At 35.2% G+C, this 22999-nt stretch overlaps 1 protein-coding gene across 2 annotated transcripts in view; it reads left to right on the forward strand.

The window, feature by feature from the left end:
• The window catches only part of SPATA6 (spermatogenesis associated 6), a 153972-nt gene that overhangs the window by 125437 nt on the left and 5536 nt on the right, over positions 1–22999 (forward strand). For both annotated transcript variants that reach the window (XM_029230782.1, XM_029230783.1), the window contains exon 12: positions 14657–14748. In XM_029230782.1, the coding sequence (XP_029086615.1) occupies positions 14657–14748 (92 nt within the window). The remainder of the gene's footprint in view (positions 1–14656; positions 14749–22999) is intronic.

Consider the following 22999-nt stretch of genomic DNA (forward strand, 5'->3'; position numbering starts at 1 on the left):
TGCAGATGTTTTCCGTGGATTTTTTTCAAGTACTATATTCTAGGTCCTTAACTTTTTAAAAAATTTCAGTATAACATACTTTAATCCTAAATTCTACAGCATAGGTTCTCACAAAGTGAACCCATGTGTGAACAGCATCTGAGTCAGAGACACGACATTACTAACACCCCAGAAGTGCCTCTGGTGCCTTGTTTCCATCATTATGTGCCCCACTGTTCTAATATCTAACCACATATAGATTAGTTTTGTGTGGTTTTGAACATTTTGTAAATGGAATCACACAGTATGTTTCTTTGGATCTGGTTTCTTTGGTTGATCGTTATGTTTGTGACATGCATACACTTCATTTTTATTGCTATATAGCAGGAGTCAGCAAATTATGGCCTATGGGCAAAATTCAGAGTTTTAAATTGCATTTAAAATTTTATTGGAACATTGGTAGGCTCATTTATTTATATGTTATCTATGGCTGTTCTTAAGCTACAACAGCAGAGTTGAGTAATTGTGATAGAGACCACATAACATACAAAACATATATACTATCTGGCCCTTCACAAGAATAGTTTGTCCGCCCGTTTTTTTTTTTTGTTGGTTTTTTTTGCGGTACACGGGCCTCTCACTGTTGTGGCCTCTCCCATTGCAGAGCACAGGCTCCAGACGCACAGGCTCAGCGGCCATGGCTCACGGGCCCAGCCGCTCCACGGCATGTGGGATCTTCCCAGACCGGAGCACGAACCCGTGTCTCCTGCATCGGCAGGCGGACTCTCAACCACTGTGCCACCAGGGAAGCCCTGTCAGCCCCTGTTTTAATAGTATTCTAATAAGAATACCATCATTTATCAATTTATTCTACTTTTTATTTGGGGCTAATACTAATAGTGCTGTTATCAACATTATTGTATATGTTCTTTGATGAACATATGTGTACATATTCCTGTTCATTATATACCTGAAACAGAATTGCTGAATCATAAGGAATGTGCATATCCTTCTCTAGAAGACACTGCCAAAGAGATTTTCAAAGTGTTCCAGTATCAGTGGTTGAGAGTTCTAATTTCTACATATCCTTGCTAATTCACTGTACTTTCTAGGTTTTTTTGTTTGTTTGTTTGTTTGTTTTCATTATAGCTATTCCAGAGGGTATGAATTGATAATGTTTCATGGTTTTGTTTTGCATATTCTAAAACTGTTATTGGGTACATACAGGTTTAGAGTGTGTTTTTGTTCTGACTGATAGACCTATTCATTGTTGTAAAATGTCTTTATCTCTAGGAAAGATTTTGCCTTCAAATAGAGTTTATCTGACTTATTATAAGCCAACCAAGTTTCTTTTTGTTAATGTTGCTTTGTATTTTTCATCCTTTTACTTTCACCCTTTCTCTGTCCTTACATTTAAGGTATGTGTCTTATATAGTTGGGTTTTTTATTATTCAGTTTTCCCCTTCTTTATTTGGTGTCATCATTTAGTTTACTGATATTGTTGGGCTTTTATCTCCTTCGTACCTCCTTTAACAAGCAGACTTTTTATTCCCTTTTTTCCCTTTAATTTAGGGTATATATTTGCTTATTATTATTTTAATAGTTGTACTATAAAATACATCTATCCTTTATTATAGTCTAAGTTTTTTTATTTTTCCAGTTTCCTGATAATGCTAGAATTTTAGAACACTTACACCCCATTTACATCACTTTCCCCTTTAAAGTTATTGTTGCCAAGCATTTTAGATTCCACAATGCATTGATAGTACTGATATACAGTAATGTTCATTTATATTTGCCTCTATATTGTTTTTTTATAGTAATATTTATATTGATCTACATACTCATCTTTTTTGTTGCTCTTTATTTTTGGATTCTTTTTTTAATTTGGATCATTTCCCATTTGCCTGAAGAATTCTCTTTAGTGTTTTTGATGCAGGCCTACCTTTGGAAAATTTGCTTATTTCCATTTACTTATTATGTATTAATTATTTATTTACATATCTACTAAATCTGTGAAAGATTGTTGGCAGATGTTTTTCTTCCTGTACTTTAAAAATGTCATTCTGTTATCTTATGGCTTTATCATTCCCTTGAGAAGTCAGTTGTCAGTCTTACCCCTGCTACGTTGAAGGTAATGTCCTTTATCTCTGGCTTCTTTTAGTATTTTCTCTTGCCTTTATTTTCAAAAATTTGGTTTTATGTATTAACTCTGCTCAGGATGCTCAGGGCTTTTTGAATATATAAATTCCTGACATAAATTAGTTTGGGAAATTCTAGCCTGTTATCTCTTCATATATGCTGTATGACTGCTCCTTTATTCCTTACTTTTTGTGTGTCCGGTTACATCTGTTATACCTTTTGATTGTCTCCCACATGTGTTTTGCATTTCTTTCTGTATTTATCATTCTGTTTTGTCTTTTATTGTGAATGTTTCCTGTGAACCTATCTTCTAGTTCACTGATCTTGTCTTCTGCTGTTTCCAATATGCTGTTCATCCATCTATTAAGTTTTTTTTAATTTCAGCTACTTAATTTTTAGATATAAAATGGCTTAGATATATTTTTATAGATGCCAATTTTTTGAACTCCTTAATCTTTATTTCTATTTTGTCCAAATTTTCATTTATTTTCTTAAACATGTTGATCATAATTATTTTAAAGTGCTTGTTTCCTGACTCCAATACCTGGGTTAAATTTGTGATTTGCTTCCTTTGTCTTTTTACTTTCGCTTACTAGTCATGTTGTTCTGACTCTTTATGTACCACTTATTTTATAATTAAATTTTAGATATTATGTTTAAAACAAGTTCAGATTTTTCCAGGTGATGAAAGGGTTCCCTCTTTCCTCTACTAGACAGGTAGCATCATAGACCGATAACCTTGATTTAAAAGAGACTGAATTGGGTTGAGGCTATGTTGATGTTTTGGTAAATCTCAGTTTACCTTTAATCAAACTTTTGCTGAATCTCAGTTCAGCCATCTTTTTTAGGCATGAGCCTCCAGTGTTTTCAATTTAGAGCCTTTCATGTCTTTGTCTTCTCAGTACCAAGAAACCGAGACAGCTTCCATCCTGCTTGTCAGAGGTTTTAGGCTTAGTTCCTTATATTCCCACAGCAGGGAACTTCAGAAATTATTCATGTATTTGAGTCCCCTCTAGTCTCTGTTTTTGTGACACCAGTTCTGCATAGTCACCAAGATGTCTGCTGGTTTCTCTGTCCACCAGCACCAGCTTTATGGCTAGTTCCAGCTATTCTCAGAAATAGGTGTCCTCAGGGAAAATGTGATTGCAAATGGTCAACTGTCAATTCGCTACTTTCCAGGGCTTTCAACTCTCACCTGCTGTGTTATCAAAGTCTTTCTTCCTGATGGATGTTTGTCTTTTAAGTACCATCTGATTATATGAGATGGTTCTTTTGCTTTTCAGTCATTTTTGGATTAACTTTTTGCCGCCAACCTGGCACACCTTCAAAATTTAGCAAATATCTTGACAAGGACCTTTCATGTGTTTGAGGCTCTTCTAGTCTTCGGTTTTACCTCTCTAGCCTAGTGTGATCCACAGAAAAATTCTGCTGGGTGCTCTGTCCCCAGAAATAAGCTTTGCCTGAGCCAAGACCAAGTTTTTTAGCTTAGCTAGTCCAGATTGTTAAGAGTCTTCAGTTTAAAAATATAGTTCCTTAAGTGTCAATATTACTTCTAGGGTTTTTGCTTCTTGTGTTTTCAAGGCCTCTTGCCCTGGCAGATCTTTATTTCTTAAGCACCATAAAACTGTACTAATATCTGCTCTACTTTTCAGATACTTTTGAGTTATCTACCTAGTAGTCCCAGGCAGCTTCATAAATCAATAAATGTCATGATGGAGAGCCTAGTTGTATATCTAAGGCCTCATAAAACTCTAGTTTCATCACCCCACTCCTACAACCATCAAAAGCTTTGTTAGTTCCTCTGTGTCACAGCAATGACCCGTGTCCTAATCCAAGCCCTGGTTCTCAGCCTTTTGTCCACACTCAGAATGTGCAAATGCTTTGAGGAAAAACAGAAGTGCATATCATTAGCCCACTTGTCTGCACCTTTCTAATAACTTAAACAATATAAACTTTTTATTTTTTTCTGGCTTTTCTAGATTTTAGCAAGAGCATTGGTCTGCCATGAATTATTTCACCTAACCTAAAAACAAATTTCTGTATGTTTTATGAGGAGATTTGTACCTCTTGTGTGTTTGTTTTTTATTGCTGCCATAACAAATTACCATAAATTTGGTGGCTCAAATTAATTATATTACATTTCAGTAGACCTGAATTTCAACATGTGTCTCACTGGGCTAAAATCAAGGTATCTGTTTTCTACTTAGTGTTTCCAGGGGTGGATCCATTTCCTTGCTTTTTCCAGCTTCTGGCAACTGCCCACATTTCTTGGCTTGTGGCCACTTTCCTACACTTGCAAAGCCAGCAACATTGCATCTCCCTAACTCTTATTCTTAGTCACATCTCCCTCTGTCTAACCACAGCCACAAAAGGTTTCTCTGCCTTAAAGAGCTTATTTGATTAGATTGGGCCCACCCAAATAATCCAAGGTAGTCTCTTCTTATCAATATCCTTAACCTTAATCAAATCTGCAAAATCCCCTGCTGCCATGTGAGGTAACATATTCACTGGTTCTGGGAATTAAGGCATGGACATCATTGGGAACCATTATTTTGCCCACCACAATGCCACTAACATCTTCCTGGAATACCCTTCTCTGGCAATTGTTAAAAAATTTTTTTTTCTTTGTCATGTATTTTCAGCAGTTAAATATTATACACTTAGGTGTGGTTTTCTTTGTATTTATTCAGTTTGACATTTATAGTGCTTCTCAATAAGCACACATTAGACTTGGCCTCTGTGTGCCATATGTCTCTTAAGGTCTTTTATTTTCATTCCTGGGCATTTTCTAATGGGCATGTTTTATATTACGAATATATTTCAATCTGTGACTTGCATATTTGTTTTTTTAACAAGAGTCCTTTTGTGAATACAAGTTCTTAATTTAATGTATCTCAGTTACTTTTGGTTACTTTGGTTCTTTGGTTACTTTGGTTCTTTTGGTTAGGACTTTGGTTAGCACTTTCTTTACCCCATGTAAGAAAACTTTGGCTAACCATGGTTCTAAAAATATTCTCCTATTTTAAAAATCTTTAATTGTGTTGCCTTTCACATTAAATCAACAATGCATGTGGATTTGATTTGTATGTATAATGTGAGATTTGGATCAAGATTCATTTTATCCCCATATGATTAAGATCCAGCATCTTTCTCCAAACAGCCATTCTTTTCCTCACTGTATTTACATGGAGATAGTCCTGGATGCTGTTCTGTTCGATTGGGAGTTTAGATACATAAGTCTGTTTCTGAATTGTCTTCTATTTCATTGGTTTAATTGTCTAATTTTGTATTAATACCATACTTTCTCAGTTGCTGTAGGTTTATAATAACTCTTGATATCCCATGGCATAAGTCCTTCAGCTTTATTTTTGCTTGCAGATTGCAGTGATTATTCTTGGTTCTTTGTATTTTTATCTGCATTCCAGAGTCAACTTTTCAGTTTTAAAAACACTGCTAGGATTTTGATTGGGATTACATTAAATCTGTGCTTTGAGTAGGGGAGAACTGATATCTTACCAGCATTGAGTCTTTCAATCCACAAAAATGGTGACTTTTAAAATTAATTTAGATCTTTAATTTCTTCCAATTATGTCACAGTTTTTATTTTAGAAGACTTGCATGTATTTCGGTAGGTTTAATCCTAGATGTTTGATATTTATTATGCTATTATAAATTGTATCTTTTAAAATTCTGTCATCTGTTTGTTCTTGGTATGATGACTTCTTAGAATAGATTTTTGTATAGTGACCTTGTGTCCAGTGACCTCCTTACATTCACATATTAATGTTAATAAATGGTAGATTTTTGGGTATTTACATATGTAATCATAGCATCTGTAAATAATGACATTTTTATTTCTTCCTCTTTAATCTTTATGCCTTTTATTTATTTATTTTGCCGTATTACATTATCCAGTGTTTCCAGTATCCAATAGAAGTGGTTATAGAAAGGGCATCTTGTCTTGTTTGCCATCCAAAGAGAAAGCTTTTTATAATTCTACATTAAGTATGATGATTTATGTAGACTTTTTGTGGGCATTCTTTTCCTGATTACAGAAGTTTCTTGTATTCCTTATCTTCTAAGCATTTTTTAAAAATTATAAATGTATGAGTTTTATCACATTGCATCTATTGAGGTGATTATATGCTTTTTCTCCTTATTTTAATGTGGTAAATTACTTAATTTTCAAATGTTAAACCATACTTGCATACTTGGAACAAAATGCTTGGTCATAATTTTTTAAAAATATATCACTGGTTTCAATTTGCTAATATTTTTCCTAGGATTTTTACATCTAAGTTAATGATAGTGATTGGTATGTAAGTCTCCTATCTTGTGATATCCTTCTCAGGTTTTGGCTGGCCTCATAAAAATGAGTTGGAAAATATTCCCAATTATTCTCTGTAAGAGTTTGTGTAAGATTATTTATTTCTTAAATGTTTTAAATAAGCCCATCTTTGACAGTTTTGAATAATGGATTTAATTTGCTAATTTCATTTTATTGTGGCCAGGAAACATCTTTGTATGATTTTAGTCCTTTTAAATTTATTGAGCCTCATTTTATGATCTAACATAATATGGTCTCTTCTGGAGAATTTCCCATGTGTATTTGAGAAGAATGTATATTCTGCTGTTGTCTGATAGAGTGTTCAGTAGATGCCTGTTAGGTCTCATTGGTTTATAGTGTTGTTCAAGTCTTCTGTTTATTTGTTGATCTTCTGATTGTTCTATCCATTGTTGAAAGTGAGGTACTGAAGGTTCTAATATGGAGGAGTTTCTCATTCTCATGCTGTATTAGGGTTCTCCAGAGAAACAGGATGTGTGTGTGTGTGTGTGTGTGTGTGTGTGTGTGTGTGTGCATGTGTATAACAAAGAGAGAGAGAAGGAAATTTTAAAGAACTGGCTAATGTGATTGCAGAGGCTTAGTGAGTCCAAAATCTGATACGCAGGCTGGTTACTCAGGAGAGAGTTGTAGTTCAAATCCAAAGGCAGTCTGCTAAGCGTTTTACAGTGTCCAGTCTCACATTTAGGTCTTTAATCCATTTTGAGCTTATTTTTGTGTATGGTGTTAAAGAATGTTCTAATTTCATTTTTTTACATGTAGCTGTCCAGTTTTCCCAGCACCATTTGTTGAAGAGACTGTCTTTCCACCATGTATATATAGTCTTGCCTCCTTTGTTGTAGATTAATTAACCATAGGTGCGTGGGTTTATTTATGGGCTTTCTATCCTGTTCCATTGATCTATATTTGTATTTTTGTGCCAGTACCATAGTATTTTGATGGCTATAGCTTTGTAGTATAGTCTGAAGTCAGGGAGCCTGATTCTTGTAGTTCCGTTTTTCTTTCTCAAGATTGCTTTGGCTATTCGGGGTCTTTTGTGTCTCCATACAAATTTTAAGATTTTTTGTTCTAGTTCTGTGAAAAATGCCATTGGTAATTTGATAGGGATTGCATTGAATCTGTAGATTGCCTTGGGTATTATAGTCATTTTGACAATATTGATTCTTCCAATCCAAGAACATGGTATATCTTTCCATCTTCTTGTGTTGTCTTCGATTTCTTTCATCAGTGTCTTATAGTTTTTGGAGTGCAGGTCTTTTGTCTCCTTAGGTAGGTTTATTCCTAGGTATTTTATTATTTTTGATGTGATGGTAAATGGGATTGTTTCTTAAATTTCTCATTCTGATCTTTCATTTCTAGTGTATAGAAATGCAACAGATTTCAGTGTATTAATTTTATAACCTGCAATGTTACCAGATTCACTGATGAGCTCTAGTAGTTTTCTGGTAGTGTCTTTAGGATTTTCTATGTATAGTATCATATCATCTCCAAACAGTGACAGTTTAACGTCTTCTTTTCCAATTTGGATTACTTTTATTTCTTTTTCTTCTCTGTTTGCCATAGCTAGGACTTCCAAAACTATGTTGAATAAAAGTGTCAAGAGAGGAAAACATAGGCAGAACACTCTCTGACATAAATTGCAGCAGTATCTTTTTTGATCTGTCTCCCAGAGTAATGGAAATAAAAACAAAATTAAACAAATTAGACCTGATTAAACTCAAAAGCTTTTGCACAGCAAGAGAAATCATAAACAAAACGAAAAGACAATCCACAGATTAGGAGAAAATATTTGCAAATGAAGTGACCAACAAGGGATTAGTCTCCAAAATTTACAGACAGCTCATATAGCTTAATATCTTCAAAACAAACAACCCAATCAGAAAATGGGCAGAAGACCTAAATAGACATTTCTTCAAAGAAGACATACAGATGGCCAAGAGGCACATGAAAAGATGTTCAACATGCCTAATTATTAAGAGAAACGCAAATCAAAACTACCCTGAGATACCAATTCACACCAGTCAAAATGGCTATCATCAAAAAATCCATGAACAATAAATGCTGGAGAGGGTGTAGAGAGAAGGGAGTCCTACACTGTTGGTCCGAATGTAAATTGGTACAGCCACTATGGAGAACAGTATGGAGATTCCTTAAAAAACTAAAAATTGAGCTACCATATGATCTTGCAATCCCACTCCTGGGCATATATCTGGAGAAAAACATGGTCCAAAATGATACATGCACCCCAGTGTTCATTGCAGCACTGTTTACAATAGACAGGACATGGAAGCAACCTAAATGCAATCGACAGAGGAGTGGATAAAAAGATGTGGTACATATGTACAATGGAATATTACTCAGCCATTAAAAAGAATGAAATAATGCCATTTGCAGCAACATGCATGGACCTAGAGATTGTCATACTGAGTGAAGTAGGTCAGGCAGAGAAAGAAATATAGTATAATGTCCCTTGTATGTGGGATCTAAAAAGAAATGATTCAAATGAACATTTACAAAACAGAAACTGAAAACGAACATAAACTTAGAGAACAAACTTATAGTTATGGGGGGGCGAAGAGTCGGGGGAAGCAATAGTTTGGGGAGTTGGGGATTGACATGTACACACTGCTATATTTAAAATGGATAACCAACAAGGACCTACTGTATAGCACAGGGAACTCTGCTCAATATTATGTAAAACCTAAACAGGAAAAGAATTTGAAAAAGAATAGATACATGTATATGTATAACTGAATCACTTTGCTGTACACCTGAAACTATCACAACATTGTTAGTCAACTATACTCCAATATAAAATAAAAAGTTTAAAAACAAAAAAGGCAGCCTGCTGGCAGAAATCCTTCTTCCTGGGGAGAGATCAGTCTTTGTTCTATTAAGGCCTTCAGCTGACTAGATGAGGCCCACCCACATTATGGAAGGCAGTCTGCTTTATTCAGAATCTGGTGAATTTAAATGTTAATCTCATCCATAAAAGTGCCACAGAAATATCCATTATAATGTTTAACCAAATGTCTGGGTACCATGGCTAAGCCAAGTTGACACATAAAATTAACCATCACACATGCTTTTCCACACTCTGCCTCCAGAAGTTTGTAAAAATTAGCATTTAAGTGTTCTTTAAGTGATCTTCCCTTTAGTCTTTATTATCCTCTAATATACTTACAATATAAATCAGTTTATAGAATTAGAAAAACCTGGTTCAAGGCCAGCTCTGCAACTTCTTATCTTTGTGACTTTGAACAACTCTAAATTTTCTCTACATTACGATTTAGGAAATTGAAGCATTAATTGTCCAGGGTGATAATGCAAATTAGAACTAGTGGTTAAATTCTGTTGGAATTCTTGTTCTTGTACACACTTCATTATAAATAGTGTTTTGAATTTGACAGCAATGAAACACATCTTATAGGTTTTTAAACTATATATGAGAATTTCATTTGAGAATGACAGGTGTATGTTTTATTAAGTACTATTTAATTAGTGAGATGACTACCTTTTAGTTCTTGCTTTATCATAGACTTTTTTTTTTTTAACTGGCTGCAGCTGTGGTTTGGCTGCTGCTTTTCTTTTTAAAATTTATTTATTTTTGGCTGCATTGGGTCTTTGTTGCTGCGCGCAGGCTTTCTCTAGTGGCGGTGAGCGAGGGCTACTCTTCATTGTGGTGCGCGGGCTTCTCATTGCGGTGGCCTCTCTTGTTGCGGAGCACGGGCTCTAGGCGCGCGGGCTTCAGCAGTTGCAGCACGCAGGCTCAGTAGGTGTGGCTCGCAGGCTCTAGAGCGCAGGCTCAGCCGTTGTGGCCCGTGGGCTTAGTTGCTCCGCGGCATGTGGGATCCTCCCGGACCAGGGCTCGAACCTGTGTCCCCTGCACTGGCAGGGAGATTCTTAACCACTGCTCCACCAGGGAAGCCCTATCATAGACTATTGAATCACTGTTGTCCTAAATTTTTCAGTTTGCAAGCATGTATGGGTATCTTTTATTTCTTTGTTCCAGGGGTGTTCTAAGAATGATGTCAGTTACATGTATAAGATAGTGATCATTGGTGACAGGAATCTTAAGAGAACATTTAGCTTACTGCCAGTTTCAGGGAAGGAGAGCCCACAGCTTCTTCTAATAGTACGTCATTTTATTAATGACTTTTGCTGAAAGAAAACTGTTTCTTCATGGAAATCCTAAAAAAAATTCTTCTGGGCTAAATTATTTCAGAATACCCTCATAAAAAACTAACTGAATAGATATTAGCTGAAAAAATTTGAGCTTAATTTTCATACTGGAGAATAATCTAATGGTTTGGAATGGAGATTTTTATTTTATAGTCCATCTTATTTGCATTTCAGGAGGGAGTATAATGTAAATAAAGTTAGATCTGGGTTTAAGTTCCAGCTCTGCCGCTTAATAACTTGCATCTTTGGGCATGTTGTTAATTTTTCCAAGTTGCAGTACCTTTTTCATAAGGTTATTGAAGGCTTACAAGATATTCATTTAAGAAGTACCTAACTCAGTCCTAGATACCTTGAAGGAACTGAACAAATATTGGTGTCATCCATCTTTTCTTGTGTTTACATGTGGACAAATGGGAATGTCGGTGAGAAATAAGAGGGGAATCACTTCCCTATGCTCCGGAAATATATTTTTCTGGCACTAATGGGAATGATATACCTCTTCTAATACTTGTTTTAGTCATAGTTAATGGCTTATGATAGGTATGATGTTTGTTGCCTCTCTGCTTTTTTATAACTTGATCTTTTTAAAAAAAAGCTTACACAAGGATGCTTATAAGAGATGTGTATGTGTTTGAATATATATAAATGTCACGAAATGGTCTTAAAATTTGAAGAGAATAACCGTGAAGGCCATATAGTCCTTTTTGTTTCTTGGGGCAGAATTCCCCTTCCTGAATTCCTTGATTCTAGATAGGTATTAGTGCTCTATGTGAATAGCTTTAGTGATTGTGCCCTTACTCCCTCTTACGACAGTCATTCTGTTTTTAGAATGCTCTATTAATTAGGCAGTTCTTCCTCATTTTGTCCTTTATTATATCCTATAATAATTCTACCTGTTGATCCATTCTACTCATAGAGATTCACAGAAGAGACAAACTTTATTCCACATGTGTGCAGGAATCATGTCTTAGTCATCTTTCTATCCTCACAGAGTCTAGGATAGTAAGTACCCTGCTCAAAATAGGGGTATTATTCAATGAATAATTGAGGTTCAGATTTCTAAGGCCCTTTTGTATTTTTTTCATATATAAACTTTTAAAATTTAGTCTACATTTTTTATTACTCCTGGTCAAAAATTATTTTTTTCAACTGTATTGACAAAATTAAACCAGGAATATTGATTTATGTTTATGTCTGATATCACTTATCATATAATCTAGAAATTAATATTTCTTCCAAGGATAGAACTTTAAAATTCAACATCATTTACATCTCTTTCATTCAGTTTTTCTTGCAATATACTCTATTTCTGAAGATTGAAAACATATTAACATAGTGTCTTATTTCTTACACTTTCCTTTGCAGTGTCTTTTGTACTCATTACAGGTGATTACATTTTCTGTGATATTAATAGAGTAAATGCTCTACTTCATTGGCTTATCAGACTGGACAAAAATAAGCAACATCCATCTATATACTATTTAAGAAAAAGATGTAAACATAATAATAAGGAAAAGTTAAAAATAAAAGTACAAATATATATCATCCAAGCACTGACTAAAGGAAAGCTATTGTAGCTATATCAATGGTAAACCAAAAAAATGTTAAGGGAAAAAGCATTAATAGAAATAAATGGAGTTACTTCATAACAGTAAAAGGGCTCAATTCACCTAGAAGTTATAATAATTCTAAATATATATTCACAGTTTCTGTGATTTTAAAACTTGCTCTATTATGTATTGCTTACATTTTTTAACTGAATGCTCTCTTCCTAATTTCATGCCATCACCAAATTTTTAAAATCATTTTTCTTGATAATCTTTTTTGTTTTTTTTTACATCTTTATTAGAGTATAATTGCTTTACAATGGTGTGTTAGTTTCTACTTTATAACAAAGTGAATCAGTTTTACATATACATATGTTCCCATATCGCTTCCTTTTTGCATCTCCCTCCCTCCCACCCTCCCTATCCCACCCCTCCAGGCAGTCACAAAGCACAGAGTTGATCTCCCTGTGCTATGCGGCTGCTTCCCACTAGCTATCTACCTTACATTTGGTAGTGTATATATGTCCATGCCTCTCTCTCGCTTTGTCACAGCTTACCCTTCCCCCTCCCCATATCCTCAAGTCCATTCTGTAGTAGGTCTGTGTCTTTATTCCTATCTTACCCCTAGGTTCTTCATGACATTTTTTTTCTTAAATTCCATATATATGTGTTAGCATACGGTATTTGTCTTTCTTTATCTGACTTACTTCACTCTGTATGACAGACTCTAGGTCTATCCACCTCATTACAAATAGCTCAATTCTGTTTCTTTTTATGGCTGAGTAATATTCCATTGCATATATGTGCCACATCTTCTTTATCCATTCATCTGTTGATGGACACTTAGGTTGCTTCCATGTCCCGGCTATTGTAAATAGAGCTGCAAAGAACATTTTGGTACATGACTCTTTTTGAATTATGGTTTTCTCAGGGTATATGCCCAGTAGTGGGATTGCTGGGGCGTATGGTAGTTCTATTTGTAGCTTTTTAAGGAACCTCCATACTGTTGTCCATAGTGGCTGTACCAATTCACATTCCCACCAGCAGTGCTAGAGTGTTCTCTTTTCTCCACACCCTCTACAGCATTTATTGTTTGTAGATGTTTTGATGATGGCCATTCTGACTGGTGTGAGATGATATCTCATTGTAGTTTTGATTTGCATTTCTCTAATGATTAATGATGTTGAGCATTCTTTCATGTGTTTGTTAGCAGTCTGTATATCTTCTTTGGAGAAATGTCTATTTAGGTCTTTGTCCCATTTATGGATTGGGTTGTTTGTTTTTTTGTTATTGAGCTGCATGAGCTGCTTATAAATTTTGGAGATTAATCCTCTGTCAGTTGCTTCATTTGCAAATATTTTCTCCCATCCTGAGGGTTGTCTTTTGGTCTTGTTTATGGTTTCCTTTGCTGTGCAAAAGGTTTTAAGTTTCATTAGGTCCCATTTGTTTATTTTTGTTTTTATTTCCACTTCTCTAGGAGCTGGGTCAGAAAGGATCTTGCTGTGATTTATGTCATAGTGTTCTGCCTATGTTTTCCTCTAAGAGTTTGATAGTTTCTGGCCTTACATTTAGTTCTTTAATCCATTTTGAGCTTATTTTTGTGTATGGTGTTAGGGAGTGATCTAATCTTTGATAATCTTTGTTCAGCTGATTTCTTACATAAAGTGAATGAGCACCTTATTAATACTAATCCCTACAGCAATCTGTGCTTACTGGTTCCTTTTACCATCAGTTCTCTTTATTTCTGTTCCTGTTTGACTACAGAAAAGGGTATTAGCTAGTAGTTGAGAAAGATATTTGATACTAAATTATATAAAATTACCATATGTAAGAACATCCTTACTGTGAATGACATAGTTTACAAAGCTATCTCTTTAGAATTCTATTTCTTATGCCCTTGAGTTGGTCTCTCAGAAGTAAAGAACAGCCTGCCCATAGAAGGAGGAGGAGCCGTGTGTTTTGATTCCAACTACCCTGTCTTTCATTTTTACTTCTTGTGGCTTGTTACTGCATTTTGGTATACACATAATAATTCTAAATCACTTCCTTCGTAAGTAATAGGTATGTGTTAAAATGCTTAGATTTACATAGTTTTCCCAAATACTTATTTTTCAGAGTGCAGGTATAATCTTTTAGGAGTCCACATAACAATGTGTAGGCTATTACCTACTACACATCTTATTACATATCTTGACACAGTATCCATTTCTATTTATTCATTGATTCAAGAAACATCTACTGTGTTTCTAGTCTTTGATAAGCAGTATTAGTAATACTATAATAAAACTGTATTAGTTTCATTGAACAGAATAGTAAATTCTCACTAACCCTTTTGTTCCTTTCCTAAGAAATCCAGCATTTAATTCAATTCCTTTCATTGGGGGAGGGGGAGAACAATTACCACAGAAACATGGGTGTCATTTTAATTATAAAATAAATTAATGGAAATCTTTAAATTTTTCAGGATGAGAGAGACCCAGAGAAAGAAGATGAACTGGAATTGAAAAGAGGTCTTTTATATAGAGACTCTGCCTATGACAGTGACCCAGAGTATAGGTATGAGCTTGATTAATACAGTGTATAGAGATCTTCTCATAGTTAGTATAAAAATAACCTGGTTTTTAATATGCAGGATTTGTGGCAAATTTAGACTCAATATTTATTTATATTTTATTTTAACTATGTAAAATCCTATTATAGTATTTTAATGTTTGCCTTACTGAAAATTTTCAGTGAAAACAAATATAGTCAGTTAATGGTGGTGCCTTTCATCCTACTTAAGATTTCTAGTGTATTTGGCTGCCTTGCAAATCCACATATTCAGGACTTACTTCAGGATGTATTTATTCTCATCCTGAATAAATGAGTAAACAACAGGTTTCAAAATTTAGATCATGAGGGCTTCACTGGTGGCGCAATGGTTGAGAGTCCGCCTGCCGATGCAGGGGACACGGGTTCGTGCCCCGGTCCGGGAGGATCCCACATGCCTCGGAGCGGCTGGGCCCGTGAGCCATGGCCGCTGAGCCTGCGTGTCCGGAGCCTGTGCTCTGCAACGGGAGAGGCCACAACAGTGAGAGGCCCGCGTACCGCAAAAAAAAAAAAATTTAGATCATGAGTAAGCCTTTTTTATTTTTATTTTTTTATTTTTCTCTTATGTTAATAAGAGAAATTCAGTTCTTCTAGCCTAAAATTTCAGAAATGTTAGTAATAATACAGTTTTTGCAAAATTATACTAGCAAATCTCATGAAGACTTTTGAAAACTTTATGTTAATTGCCATTAAGTGTGGTATTAAAAACTGAATGTAAATTGTGAGTTTATATAACTAAAGTTTCTCTGAGGCCTTTGATGCTATGCCACTGATTACTATATGGCTTCCACCTTCCTAAGTTTCCTGAAAAACAAGTGTAAGAAAAAAGCTGCAGATAATGGAATATGTTTTATTGCTAACTGGTGTTTTGGACTGAAATCTCTGATATTTGCCCTGGTAAGCTAGGCTAGGCATTCCATAAACATGTGAGGACTTTTCCTTTTGTCCCTTACACAGAGTATAAGTCTGAACTCCTGTCCAAAGTTACTGCTTCCCATCCTTGAGGAAACCTAGGTCTCTCATGAAGGAAAGTAGTGTATTTTAAATGAGTTTGAAGAAAAAGCAATCCAAATTGGGAAAAGGAAGGGCCAAGGAAGTGCATACCTTGATGAAGAATTTGTACCCTTTATTGTTGTTACTTAAACTTCTAATTCTTAGATTTCCGGTATATGGATTAGCATCCCAATTTTGCCTTCTGTATCCACATAATTAATTCTCACTGGGGTAAGAAGTGAGTAGGGTTGATAAAGCAAAGGGTCTGATTTTCAAACTTTTGTATGTATAATATGCTTCTTAAAAATATAGATTTCTACCTCCATAGATTCTGGTTCCTAACATACAGAGGTGTGACCTAGAAATCTGCATTTTAAAAAGTATCATGAATGATTCTAGTGAAGGTAATATAAGGACCATATTTTGAAAAGCATTGGTTTCTATTTAAAGTTTGCCATAAACCTTAGTATTGGTTCTTTTTCCAGTTCACCAAGCAATGTTAATGGCTAAGCTTTTGGTCACCTGAGACTGTTTTAGTACCTCTCAAGTGAGAGAGTTAAGCAGAGCATCAGGAAAGTTCTGCTTACGCATTTCTGAGATTACTTTATATTCCTTGCTGCTTCTCTTGGACCAGTAGGACATACTTGGACCAATAGGACAAGTATGGTCAGCGCTCCAAGACATTTTATAAGAGTGTCTTTGCTATTAGCTCCAGAAGCTACTTAGCTGATCAGGGTATTATTTTAGTTTTATCCCTAAGTCATATTATATAGTAGGCCAAGAAGTCACCCAATTCTACTTTCCATCTCAAAGATGAGAGAACCCGCAGTCACAGTAGTCACCCACTTGCTTGCCTTAAGGCTTCTATCAGCAGAAATCAAGAGGGAACTTGAGATCTTGGCTAAAAATTACCCCTCTGCAGACATCCATTGACACAGGGGTCAAGAGGAAGTCTGCATGGACCTCTGGAATGGCTGAGTGAGGAGCTCAGCAAATCCTCTCCTCCGAAAGCAACAAAATTGAGCAGAATTGTCAAAAACAACAATTTAAGGACTCTGGAAATTGACCAAAGGAATATAACAAATTGAGAAGGGTTTATCAAGAAAATCTACTGAAGCTCAATGAGAGCAGTAGGAGTCTGTGGCATTTTGCCTGGAGCTCCAGTCCCCACCCCCCAACCCCCAGCTCCTCAGCACAAAAGTTCTACTGAGGCAGTCACACCAAAAGACAGGCAGCTCTGCTGCCAGAGGGGACTGACTTTATATGGCGCATAGCATAGGAAATTTCATGTGTGGGGGGATTAATGGAAACAATAATGATCCCACTGGCAAACAATAAGGGAGGGCTTGAGGTCTTACTTACTGCTTACTGGGGCAGACAACAAATATCCAAGGACAAGATAGCCACAGTTGTCCTTGATAAAGTTTTATGTATCCCTGGTAGTCTAGAACATTATGTGTATGCATAAGGCTGTAAACATGTTCAGGAGAGACCAGAGAGCGTGTTAGGGAGCCACTACTCCATGGCTGAGTGTGAGGCCTTATGAAGGCAGAAAGCAAGTTCTAGGGCAGATTTATCAACCAGATAAACTTTGAATGTATTCCCTAAGCCACACATAGGTCCACTGGCAAAAGATGGAAACGTTATAGGATTATTGACTCTGACCAATCATTTGTTGGTCATCAAGCTATGTTGACGCAGGGGCAACCCCTAGGAGGCCAGGCTTAAAAATAGAAACAGTCATTGAAAAAATAAAAATGAAGAGACACCAGCAACTACACAGTGCAAGGGAAACAGACTTCACAGCATAGGTCCAGGCAAGTCACTAAACAAAGAATCCAGAACAACTTGGTAACGAGTGAGAACCCAGAATTGCTACAATTTTTATCTAAATTGTTGTTTTCAACAAAAAATTATGAGACATGCAAAGAAACAGTAAAGTGTGATCCATACACATGAAAAATGAGTTACTAGAAACCTCCTGAGGCAGCCCTGGGGATGTAGCAGCTATGTTTAAAGAACTGAAGAGAAGTATAATGACAGTCAAATAGAGAATATTCATGAAGAGATAGAAATTATTTTCTTTCATATTTTTCCCAGGAAAAACTATGCCCAGGACTCAATCCTTTATCTTATGATCTAGATATATATTGTGGCTATCAGCCATGGAGTACAGCAGATGTTCCATGTTTTCTGCAGGAAGAGCAGAATGGCAAATTAGAGTGCTTGTTATTTCATCTTCTGGGCATCAGCCTATCCGTGCTAGCTGTCCTGTGTTTTCTATCACCTTTGAGAATGAAATTCACTTGAAAGAAATCTCTTATCAAGGAGTTATTAAGTGACCTTTTACGTCCAATAATTTAGGATTTGAGACTGGATTGGGGAAAGAATTTACTACCCATGAAGACGTCCTTTTCAACTTTCATATTGCGTATGTTTCAGAAAATTTTAGGCATTTGCTATGATAGCCTTGCCAATTTCCAGGGCCCTGGGATGCTCTTTCTCCTTTTAGTACCTTCTATATATTTTTCAAATTTCTTCAGTTTTCAGTATGTTGGAATTTCTCTATACTGTAGTATAGAGAAATTCTGGCATCATTATTCAATTTGATCATTACTCCTAACTAAAGACCAGGCATGAGGTGATGCTTCATGGAGATGGGAGTTGGCCACAAAAAGAGAGGGGAAGATAAAAATAATTTTAATTTCATGTTTAGAACATGACTTGACCTTTTATGACTATTACCCCAAATTTTTAGCTGTGTTGTTCTTTTATGGAACTAGCTATTGATATAAACTGTTTTCTATTGTGCATGTTTTGCAGGTTATTAACAGTAAGAATATGCTCAATATAAATGCTTTAATTATGAAATTGTTTATAACAGAATCTCAAACTGAGTAATTTAAACTTTGACTATATATTTTTGAATAACACAGATTGACTATAGTTTTCATTTCCTGCCCATTGCTCACTATCTGATTAACTTGGTAAATTTACCAAGATGTCTTTAGTACTAATAAATGAAAGAAAAAAAAGTCTAAATAATATATAGACTTAAGTCTCTTGAATAACTACGAATAAGCTTTCAGTTTTAAGTGAGAAAATGTTGCTCAAATCTAATTTGAATTCTTTGGATTTTGTGTTACCTGGTATTTTTATTGATATTTCAGGCTAATTTGTGCCTTGGTTCTGTTACAGTATGATGTCTGGAATAACCAATGTCTTCTTGTTTATCTAGTGAATGCCTACTCATTCTTTAGGACTAAATTCAAGTTATTCCCTCTTCTGAGATACCTTTTATGACCTCAGCAGACTGTTAGTCATTTTCTCCTTTATCCTGCCACTTCCTCTCACATATATAATTTCAATTAGCAATATTTATCTCATAGTGACCATTTCATTATATGTCTGTTTTGCCCCCTTCTGTTAAGTGTGAGGCACAGATATTTTGCTTACCTTTGTTTATTGACTGCCCATCAAGGTCTCTGACGTACTAGGAGCTCAATTTTAAAAAAAAAACAGTTCAAATATTAAAATTGGGTCTTTTATTAATAATGATCAGTTGCATTTGCTGAAACTCTTTATTATTAAATATCACATATTATGGTTGTGATATTTAGTAATATCTCTAGATAAGGAATCAACAGTGGAATTAATAATGATGAAAGCTGTTAGAACTTATTTGTTGTCAGTGGCTCATTTCTGCACATCCTTACTCAGAGAGGGGAAGTAAATCACGTATAAGTAACCAGTCTTCAGTATATTCATTTGAATAGACTTCTATTAATGTTTACTGTATAGTTTCTGTGAATAATAAAAGAAGATAAATGGCAACATGCAATTTTTTTCCCGAAGCTTTTACAATTTTATAGAAAAGCCACTAATTTAGTGCTTTCTAAAGTGTAGTTCCTAGACCAGCAGCATCAGCATGACCCTGGTACTTGTTAGAAATACAAATTCTTGGACCCCATCTCAGACATCCTCAATTAGTAACTGGGGGTGAGACTCAGTAATGTGAGTTGTAATAAGCCCTCCAGATGACTCTGATGTGTGTTAAAGTTTGAGAATTACTGCTATAATTTATCAGTAAATTTTGATGTCTTTAATGACATTTTATCTTTGTGTGGTATATTTAAAGATACAAAATGCTTTACAGATTTTATTAGACCATAGTTTAGTCTCTCCCTATCATCTATTCTGAACTCCAAGATTTTGAGTATTTTCCTTCCTACATTCCATCCATCCATCCATCCGTCAGTCTATCCATCATCCATCCATTCAGTGTCTATAGAGCATACATCACATCCTCAGTACTATTCTACATGTTTTGTCAAAGTTGTGCTTGATAGGAACCTTTATAGAGTATTATGGGAAGGAATTCATCTCTTATATTATGTCTTTATATTGAATCTTAGATCACAAGTTTAAAGTATAGAATATGCATCATCATCTTTTAATGTCATTTTCAACTCTGATTATTTGAGTACAAATGGCAAATGGCCAATTTTTTTATTCTCATGACCTTCCAGCTATGTATTAGAATTAATATTATTTGCATGGCATATCCATCTTACCCTCTGACCTTTGTTTTCATGTATATAACCTTATAGATATTTTATCTGAAAACTATGTGTAAAGTAGTATGTACTTGGTCTTCATTTCGTACTGATATAGAAAACACTGTCAGGGTTTCAAGTGAGTTTAACCTTCTGTAAGCAAAATACTAGTATCCTAGTCCATGTTAAGCTACCTGAGACCTTTCTCTTCTCTGTATATATGCTAGGCCTTAAAAAATAAATTTATAATTTATACCTTAGCAACATTTAAGATTTGAAAGTGCTCGGTTCTCAGGTATTATCCTGGTCTCTGTTTTTTTTTGTCTTTTTTTTTCTGAATAGTTTTGTCATTATTAAATAGAGGGCTCCCTATTCAAGTAGCAAAAGTAAATTGCCAAAAAATGTACTGCATTTAATAAAATAGCAATTTTATCCCTGCTTTAAAGATAACCATTTTACGTTATATAGCACTAATTCAGTGTTTTGTAGAGGAGGAACTTTGAATGCTTTGAATGAATGAATGCTGGAGATACTCATGGTAAAATACAGAAGTGTAGTCTTTAAAAGCCTATTACTATAATAAGACTTTTTAAGTGTCGCTTACACATTGTAAACTTATTAATATTCCCAATAATGGAAAATCAGAACTGACTCAATATGTTCACAGTTTATTAGTTAGATAGCCAAATACTTCCATGTCTAGAAGTAAATGTTGCTTTTAAGATTCTGCTACTCTTTGTTTGCACCTGTCCATGCGTATTAGAACCTGTTGTGCAAACACCTCTGTTTTGCAAACACCTCTGTTTCGCAGTTCAGACTTCTAGGAAGAGCCAATTCCCAAATTCTCTCCGGAGAACTACAGTACTGTTTACTAAATTGAAAATTTTGCAATTTTAAATAGAAATAAACTTCTTGTCAAAATTTGCAAGATTTTAAAAGCATTAGGATGTCTGTTTTGGCCACTTTAGCTCTTTTTCACAGACCCTTATCAGGTTCACAGTTGCTCCTAAAATGATTACTGAATTTTATTTATTCACTTATTCATTCATATGATAATTTATGATAGGGATTAGGAATTTGATTTACAATCTCAGAAAAACCTACACAATGATTTTTAAAGTTAGCAGCCCTACTGTTACTTACCTTTCTGAGATTTGGGTAGTAGCTTAATAAAAATTCAAATTTCTGTTGACTAGGTTTATTGTGGTAGAACTAGCCTGGCAAAATATAGAGTTCAGAAAAGAACATTATCATCTGTCCATCAGTATGCATTAAAGTTGATGACTGTGGAAAACAGGGAGATTAAGGACAGAGCTGTGTTTTGTGAAATACTAATTAGTGCATGACTTGACATAAAACAAAAAAAGCAACAAATAAACCAAATACAGCTAAACAAACAAAACACAACATGTGGGACTTCTGAAGTAGTAGTATGAGGGAACAGAGGCAAATGTGGGGACTTAGGCTGGTAGATATACTTGCAGAGGTACAAAGTACATGCAGAAGAAGTTCTATTAATGTATTTGTGTGTGTGATTTCTCTATCACTTGACTCAAATTGTCCAAAAAACTGTTCTGAGTGACTGTCCCAGCAGGAGTTAGGCTTGGTGAGAAATTGTATGAAAGACATTGTATTCAGTTGGTTAGACTATTTCTTAAGCAAAGCTAATGAAAGAAAGGTGGAAGCTATGGGAAGCTCTAAGAATGATAACACAGCCACTTTGTGCCTTTTTTTGTGACCACTTTTACTGAGTTCAGGTGGTAGATTGACTTCAGGTGAAATAGCAAATTCTTTTCACAGATATCCAGCTCCCAGAGTTGCTATTTCACAGTTCACAAGTAACATCATGGGACCGATAAGTCAGGGAGGAAATTGTTTGTTTTGTGTGGAGTGAGATTCCAAATATATGAAGTCAATATTTGTAACATTTAATAGCAAGGACATACAGTTTTATATGGCATAATCTCTAACATGCCTGAGAGGTCTTATCTATAACAAGTACTTAATTTATTAAAGTGGGTTCATTATTTGTTTAAAAAATAAAATAAACTCAGTCTTTTGAAAAGTCAATGTTTTATTTCTAGCAAGTTAAAGAAAAGTACTATCAAGCCTTCAGAAAGAGTTGCCTTTTCTTCTCTATTCCCATTACAATGAGCCTAGTCCTGGTCTATTTTATAGCTTCCATCTGTTCTCTCTCTTTTTTCTTCAAAACCCTCAAAATAACAGTATTTCTCTATCGCTTCAAATACAGACTCTTCCACCTTGTTTTCCGTTTTCTAAAAGTGATTCATATTCAGTCGAATTTTCTACACCTCCCTGAGGACAATAGCATGCCACAGTGGAAAGGACATTAGAGCCACAGAAATGGTATCCTTTTCCATTCTGCCGCTTACTACCTAAAGAGGCTTAGGCAAGTCACTTGACTTCACTGAGTCTCAGTTTCCACAGTTACCACTTCACTTCAGAGGGTTGTAAGATTTTTTATAAATATGTATAAATATATATAAAGTACCTAGTAGTTCAATGCCTTATATTTAATAACTTTTGTGCGCCAGGTGAGCAGTGCACTATGCACTTTACATATATCCTCTTTGGTTTTTACAACAATACTGCCGAAACACAGTAAAGGAAGCTGAGACCCTGGACAATTGAATAAATCACCCAGGTTC

This window comes from Monodon monoceros, unplaced genomic scaffold (assembly GCF_005190385.1).
Source record: "Monodon monoceros isolate NGI ecotype Baffin Bay Population unplaced genomic scaffold, NGI_Narwhal_1 Super_Scaffold_18, whole genome shotgun sequence".
NCBI lineage: Eukaryota > Metazoa > Chordata > Mammalia > Artiodactyla > Monodontidae > Monodon > Monodon monoceros.